At 46.1% G+C, this 8,148-nt stretch overlaps 1 protein-coding gene across 1 annotated transcript; it reads left to right on the forward strand.

Moving 5' to 3' along the window:
* The first annotated feature begins 1,466 nt into the window (after window positions 1-1,466).
* Window positions 1,467-7,912, forward strand: LOC144479390 (zona pellucida sperm-binding protein 4-like). The gene is made up of 9 exons (XM_078198012.1): window positions 1,467-1,695; window positions 5,038-5,216; window positions 5,290-5,387; window positions 5,468-5,616; window positions 5,660-5,876; window positions 6,549-6,693; window positions 6,802-6,874; window positions 7,580-7,687; window positions 7,758-7,912. The coding sequence occupies exons 1-9, from the start codon at window positions 1,467-1,469 to the stop codon at window positions 7,910-7,912; spliced, it is 1,353 nt and encodes a 450-aa protein (XP_078054138.1).
* Window positions 7,913-8,148: the final 236 nt, after the last annotated feature.

The following is an 8,148-nucleotide window of genomic DNA, read 5'->3' on the forward strand; positions in this document are numbered from 1 at the left end:
GAGACAAAGGGAATAGATTAGTCATAGGAAGAGCGGGAAAATATGAATGCAGGGAAACCGATTAACACCTGAATGAGCCGAAACCAACCATTGAGAGCCACAGACATAGGAAATGTACCCATTCATAAGAACAATACTATGTTAAATGTCTATATCTGTTTGTATCTGCCGATAACGATGTGATAATGTTCAAATCACCGGTCCATCTATTGTGTAAAATGTATAAAGGTGGACTGTTCCCGACATTTTACTGAGAGAAGGTCTATTACTGACATGTGCCTTGTCTCCCGGAGCTCCGTTGAATAAATTGTGTTTTTGAATCTCGAGGTCTGACTACTAGTGGATTTTTCGCACAACACCAGCATGTCTGGGCCAAAGGGCCTCTTATGCACTGTCTGATTCTATGATTCAATCTCCACTACGACTCTCACCAACTTGTACAGATGCACCATAGAAAGCATTCCTTCTGGCTGCATCACAGCTTGGTATGGGCTCCTGCTCTGACGAAGATCACAAAAAACTATAAAGGATTGTGAACGAATCTCAGTCCATCACACAAACCAGCCTCCCAACCATTGTCTCCGTCTTCACTTCCTGTTGCCTCGGAAAAGCAGCCAGCATAATCAAGGACCCCACACACCCCAGACATACTCTCTTCAGGCAGGAAAAAGATATAAATGTCTAAAAACGCATACCAACCTACTGAAGAACAGTTTCTTCCCTGCTGCCCCCAGACTTTTGAATGGACCTACCATATATTAAGCTGATCACTCTCTGTACCCTATCTGTAACTCCAACACCATGTCCTGCACCCTATCCTTTCCTTCTCCCCTATGTACTCTATGAACGGTATGCTTTGTCTGCATCGCGCACAAGAAACAATACTTTTCACTAAATCCCAATACACGTGACAATAATAAATCAGATATTCTACACCAATTGGAAAGCAAAAAGACTCACCTAACCGGATAACTGTCAGCCAAGCAGCCTTTCCCCATTTTCAATATTTTTTATATCTGGTGAAGAGAAATGTGGAAAGAAAATGGGAAAAGAAACCAATCTTTCTGATTGTTCTCCAGGGTTGGACACAGCAGTGTCCTGGAGATTTGATCTTCAATTCCTGGAGGCTCCAGGCCAATCCTGGAGGGTTGGTAACCAGTGGACTGCACTATATGCTGATGTCATTCTACATTCCCCTCAATCTAACTTTCAAATCCCGCAGAGAGGCTCCACATCAAACTTTCTTTGCTGGAACAGACTTGAGTGGGCAAGTTTGCTAAAGTGTGATTGGGAGCAGGAATGAGGCAGTGGAGACATGCTGAGAATTGGAGCTTCTTAAAGATGCTGAATCGCTTCCCGAGTAACCCGTGGGACAGGGAGCCTCTGCAATTGGATTGCAGCTGGATTCCCGGCTAGAAAACGGGCTGGTGTTTGCGGGAAGTGATTGTCCTGATTCACTCGCCGGGATGGGACGTTGGCTGCTTTCTTGGGCTCTCTGCTTCCTGGCCGCCTCCTCACTCTCAGGCCAGCCGCTACTTCTGGGGAGTGATGATGTTTGTGTCCCAGAGGCAGGCTGGAGATTTGAGTGCGGTCACTCCGGGATCAGCAGCGCTGAGTGTATCCGCCAGGGTTGCTGTTTTGAGCCCCGGAGCTCCAGCCGCCATCGCTGTTTCTACAGTCTGAGAAAGAGCCCAGGTAACAACAAGCCTCCCCCCAGTCTAGTGGCGACAGAGAGAGGAGAGAATCTAACTGGGGAATGGGGCATTTGTTGCTGCCTCACTGTGAAGTGTAGGAATGGAGGGAATCCTCAGCTTGAGTGAAGGAGCTAACTGAGTAGTTTGGATGGTTTTAGACCGAGTTCTGAAGGTGGGAGGCTCTGTGACTGGAGTTAGAGAGAATCTCTGGTATGTGATCAGCAAATGTGCTCCACTTTAGTAATATTTACACCAGTTCCACAATGAGTGACCCTATACTGATAGTGCTTACCCTGAGAAATCCCAATGGGCCAGTTTAGCCAAGTCTGATTGGCCAACTAATTTTGGGAGTGTGGGTCAAGTCTGTGCAATGATGTGACTTGGAGCATTCTGTAGACCCCCCAAATAGTGGGAACAGTAGAGGAACAATATCTGCAGGGAAATCATTGGGGTTGGAGGGGGATTTTGTGTTCAGGAGAACTTCCTTGATATGCTGGGGAGGTGTGTAATGTGTTTTGGTGATTAGTGAAAATTAGGTGACATGGAGCACCGTTCAGGAGTAATTAATTGATTAATCTGTTGGCCCAACTGGAAAGGGAGCATTGCTGGGGAGGTGTGTATTGCGTTTTTGGTGATTTCTAAGTGAAAATTAGGTCCCATGAAGAAAGTGACATATGTTGTAGAATAGCAGTCAACAACAAAACAATTTAATCTCCTAGCAGTGTGATGTATGAGGTACAGTGGGTCTTATTGGGGACAGACAACTTCCTTGATATGCTAGGGAGGTGTGTAATGCATTTTGGTGATTGTTAAGTGAAAATTAGGTCACATGGAGGAAGAGGAATTGACTGTAGTATAGCTGACAACATCCAAAGCAACTTGAGCCTCTTACTGAGGTACAATGGGTCTTATTGGGGACAAAGGTGCAGGGCAAGGTTTGAACACTTGCTCTATTAATGAGGTAGAATCTGATACACTGGATGATGTGACAATTGAGGCTGGCTGTGCTTGGGATAGATGGGACACTTGCTCTGGATGGCTTGCAGCTCAGTTTGTTGCGGGAAGTGTGAGTGGTGATGGTGGAAGGGATTTGCCATAATCTTCCCTCCCCAGGATATGGGTGAGGTGTTGGGAAGACGAGTAGATCAAATGTGACACCCTCAGTGTAACAGTACTAGATTAGATCAAGGGAAAAAAATAACAGGTGACAGTGGTTGGCACTGCTGCCTCAGTGCCAGGGACCCAGGTTTGATCCCTGGCTTGGGTTGCTGTCTGTGTGGAGTTTGCATGCTCTCCCCATGTCTGTGTGGGTTTCCTCCCACAGTCCAAAGGTGTGCAGGCTAGGTTGATTGGCCATGCTAAATTGACCCTTGTGTCAGGGGGTTAGTGGGCTAAATGGGTAGGTTGTGGGGATTGGGCCTAGGTGGGATTATTGTCAGTGCAGACTTGATGGGCCAGAAGGTCTCCTTCGGCACTGTAGGAATTCTATCGATACTAACAGGTACTTTGAGAATGAAGGAGTGACAATGACTTTATTGTGTTGGGCATTTTGAAATAAAACCAGGCTGAATCAGGGAATGTAGTGGATGCTGTTGATGGAGACTTTAATAAAGGATGAGATGCAAGTGGCATGAAGGCTGGATAATGACGAATGGGAGAGTCCTGTAATAACAGAATGGGCCGACAAGGCTGATGGCATTTGATGATGGTGAGGTGATGTATTTTGGTGGTGCGGATAGAACAAAGAAAATTACAGCACAGGAACAGGCCCTCCAAGCCTGCACTGACCATGCTGCCCTACTTAACTAAAACCCCCTACCTTTCCAGGGACCATAATCCCTCTATTCCCATCCTATTCATGTACTTGTCAAGATGCCCCTTAAATGTCATTACCATATCTGCTTCCACTACCTCCCCTGGCAATGAATTCCATGCACCCTCTACTCTGTTTTTTTTAAAAAATCATCTGCCGCCTACATCTCCTTTAAACCTTGCCCCTCGCACCGCAAACTTGCTCATCAATCCAGTTACATTTTCTCAATCATTTGTGTATTACAAACAACAAGGGTCCCAGCAGTGATCCCTGAGAAACACCACTTCTCACAGCCCTTCATTCAGAAACGCACCCTTCCACTGCTACCCTGTCTTCTTTGACCGAGCTAGTTTTGTATTCACCTTGCCAGATCACATCTGATCCCATGCGACCTCACCTTCTGCACCAGTCTGCCATGAGAGACCTTGTCAAAGACCTTACTGAGGTCCACTCCCTACCCTCATCAATCATCTTTGTCACTTCCTCGCAAAACTCGATCAAGTTCGTGAGACATGACCTCCCCTTAACAAACCATGTTGCCTCGCTCTAATACGTCCACTTATTTCCAAGTGGGAATAAATCCTGTCTCGAAGAATCCCCTCCAATAATTTCCCTACCACTGATGTAAGTCTCACCGGCCTGTAATTACCTGGATTATTCTTGCTAACCTTCTTAAACAAAGGAACAACATTGGCTATTCTCCAATCCTCTGGGACCTCCCCTGTAGCCAGTGAGGATACAAAGATTTCTCTCAAGGCCCCAGCAATTTCGACCCTTGCCTCTTTCAGTATTCTGGGGTATATCCCATCAGACCCTGGGGACTTGTCTCCCTTGGTGTTTCTCAAGAACCCCAATAACTCCTCCTTTTCGATCTCAACATGACTCAAACTATCTACGCATCCTTTCAGACTCATCATCTACCAAATCCTTATCTTCGTGAATACTGACGCAAAGTACTCATTTAAAACCTCACCCATTTCCTCTGGTTCCACGCATAGATTCCCTCCCTTGTCCTTGAGTGGGCCAACCCTTTCCCTGGCGACCTGCTTGCTCTTTGTATAAATATAAAAAGCCTTGGGATTTTCCTTCATCCTGCTGGCCAATGCTTTTTCATGACCCCTATTAGCCCTTCTTACTCCTTGCTTAAGTTTGATTCTACTTTCCTTGTATTCCCCACATGCTTCATGTGTTCCCAGCCTCCTAGCTTTGACAAATGCCTCCTTTTTCTCGGAGTGGGCTCACAATATCTCTCGTTATCCAATAGAGGCAATGCTCAAGTCTGCAGAGACTTGGTTGAAGGGGAGGGACTGCATGTGTATGGGTTTGAATATCAGTGCATAGAGTAACTGGCAAAGCGGATAGGATGTTGAGTTTTACAAGACTGGGGTTGTTCCAGTAACTTGGCTATTCTGTGCTCACTCATCCAATCAACAATAATTGATTGTGGCTTTTTGAGACTTCACACTTTGTCAATCATCTGGGGCCCCTACCCACCAATAGGAGCAGTGGAAATAAATTTTCTCTTTGCAGTGTGCACAGCTGATGGTCAGTTCATCATCGTGATCTCCAAGAACCTGACCCGTCCAGCCCTCAACCTGTCATCTCTGTATGTGAAAGATGGACAAGAGGCTGAGTGCAAGCCTAAACTAACCACTGGCCAACTTGTGACCTTCCGCTTTCCAGTCACCTCTTGTGGCTCCAGCAAGCGGGTGAGTATTGAAGGGTCAAGGCATTCTCCCAGTAAATGAGCCAGCTTCTTATTAACCAGCCTCCTCATTGCAGGAGGAAGATGGAACCTTGGTCTATGAAACGGATGTCGTGGGCCAGAGGATGATTCAGACTGGGAAGCTGGGCTCAATAACTCGGGACAGCACCTTTGGGTAGGAGGATGGTGGGAGTTGTTGGTATTGGAGGGGATATGTTAGTGAATGAAGCTCCAACAACTTCTGTCTGTCTGCAGCCTGCACGTCCAGTGCAAGTACACAGGGAGGCGAGAGACTGGCTTACAGATCAATGTCACAGTTTACACGGTTTCTCCACCACCTCCTGCTTCAGAAGATGGGATTCTGAAACTGGAACTGCGAATAGCAAAAGGTAGAGCTGCCCTGGGTAATGGTGAATGGAATTAGTGGGGATGTATCCATACAGGGAGTGACTGGTTCTTGTGTCTGCCTCTCAGATGGTGACTACAGATCATGGTATGTGGATAGTGACTACCCCATTTGGAGAATCCTTCAGGAGGCAGTGTTTGTGGAGGTTCGTGTCCTGGGTCGCAGTGACCCAACGCTTGTCCTGAGGCTGCATGACTGCTGGGCAACTCCTGTCCCAGCCCCAAACCATGAGGTGCAATGGAGTCTGCTGGTGGATGGGTAAGGAGTGTGAATGGGAAGGCTAATGGCTTTTGGACATCAATTAAGGAGCAACGTGACAAGGCTGCTTCCTATCTCTTCCCCTTACCCCAGTAACCATAAACCCACCAGGGAGAGGAACTCTGCACCAATTAGAGGGTCTTGGCAATTCCAATCTGAGGGCGGTCACATGGGCTGCACTTGGCCAAATAGATCTGCTCCCTTCAGGAACCTGTGTGACCTCTTGTTGATTTGTGGAGTCAGCACCCATTGTACCAGCCAATAATGTATTCCAGAAACTCAAATCTTTGTCAAGATGAAAGAAACATGCTTTCTATTTCTACTTCCACATGTCCTCTGCAATGACATCTGCAGCCTCTTGTGGCCACCCCATGGCTACATTCTTCAGGTGCAGGTCAGTGAGTGGCAAGTTCCCCTTAGTTTTATAGTTTCATACAATTTGATCCATTTTAGCTCCAGCTTCTCAGTCAATAATTTGACCTCCAGTAATATTCCACATGGAATTCTCCCTACCCTGAGCCAATGGGTGACCCAGCTTCGAACAATGGAGTAAACTAATTGGAAAAAATTCAGATTAATTTTAATATTCATCATCAATGCCCCAAACTAACATTTTATTGTCCAATTATTAAATACCCCTCCCTGCTCTGACTCCATTGCTGACTGTTGCAGGTGTCCCTATGAGGGTGATGACTATCAGACTCTCCTCCACCCAGTCATGTTTTCTGGCCTGAAGTTCCCAGCCCATCACAAGCAGTTTGAACTGAAAACGTTTGTTTTCTTGGACAGAAAGTCGGAGCAGCCTCTGACTGGACAGGTAAGCAAGAAAAATCCAAGCCAAGACTCCCTTTCTGCCTGGCTCCTTAACAGCCTGGTTCACCTGGGAACATGAAGATCACCCTAAAATGAGTCCTTTCCATTCTAGGTTTACCTGCACTGCAGTGCTGGGGTCTGCTCACCCTCTGCTCAGGATGACTGTGCACCCAAATGTGGCCCAAGTGAGTTCTTGTTTAATCTCTCCTGAATCAGGATGCTTCATTAACACAAGCAGAGATGATGTTTGAATGGAATATCTGGTTAGTGTGTTGTGACTGCGGGATTCCTCTATCCCTCGGCATCAACAGCTCCTCTATCAATGGGAGGAGCCTTTCCATAAGTGGGTACTACAACCGTCGGCCTGTCTGCACCCCTCTGAATGCCCATCATTGCAAACATGGGCCTGCTCTGCCTGAAACAAGGGTGCCACCAAGCCTAGTTGACAATCTAGCTATTTGTAGTGAGTTCTATCCAACATGTGGAAAGAGATGTAAATGTTCTTTGGGGAGCTGTAGTTTTATCAATATTTAAACAGTCACAAGAATTGTCAAGTGAGAAGCTGAATATCAAACACTAAACAGGCCTTGGTGTTCCACATTAGTTATGCCTCAGATCTCACCCTGAAACTTGGTATCTAATAGCAATATAGTGAATGTGTTTGCTGGACGACTGATTTCACTAATGTTTGTGCAGTGTGGCAGAGCAGGATTGCTGCACTTGCGCTAAAGTTTGATCAGGTTGAGGGTTAGTCTAGGTATTTATTGGCAAACTCTGTAAATTACAATGCATAATAGGTAGGGAGTGTAGACAATCTGTTCACCTCACTTGAGGGTCTTGGAAAATTAGTTTGAATTGGGTCTGAACTGTCTGACTTCTCTTCCCAATAGAGAGACGCAGGAGTACCCGTGACCATGAGGGAACATTAGTGAGTGCTCCTGGCCCCATCCTCCTGGAAGATGAGGGTCTTCAGTCAAAGGAACAGCATGAAGCAAGTGGTAAGTAGAGACTTTTCAATAGTCCACCTGTGAGCTCTCTTGAATATAATGTCTTCTAATCTTCCATTAGGTGCTGCTGAATCTCCTCCTTGGGTTCTGCAAGGAGTAGCCATTGGCTTCATGATGGTGTCTCTGTGCCTGCTGGTGGTGATGGCTACAGTGTACATGAAGAGACCAAAAGCTGCTGCTTCTCAATGTAGTGAAATTGAACAGTGTAGACCCTGAACAAAAATAAACCTGAGATGAATGTGCCCTGGGTGTTTTTCTGTGAACCATGAAATGGCAAAGGTCAGCAAGGAGTCACATTGAATTCGCTGAAATCCTGCTGCTAATGAGGGACATGGTGTCAGTGATTCTAACATGCACCATCTTATTGTTTTCAGCTGGCTTATGGACAGTTATTCTTGCATTGAAGAATTGACTAATATACAGAAGTACTTTCATTTTAGGCCTCTCTTGCA

This window comes from Mustelus asterias, chromosome 26, assembly GCF_964213995.1.
Source record: "Mustelus asterias chromosome 26, sMusAst1.hap1.1, whole genome shotgun sequence".
Lineage (NCBI taxonomy): Eukaryota > Metazoa > Chordata > Chondrichthyes > Carcharhiniformes > Triakidae > Mustelus > Mustelus asterias.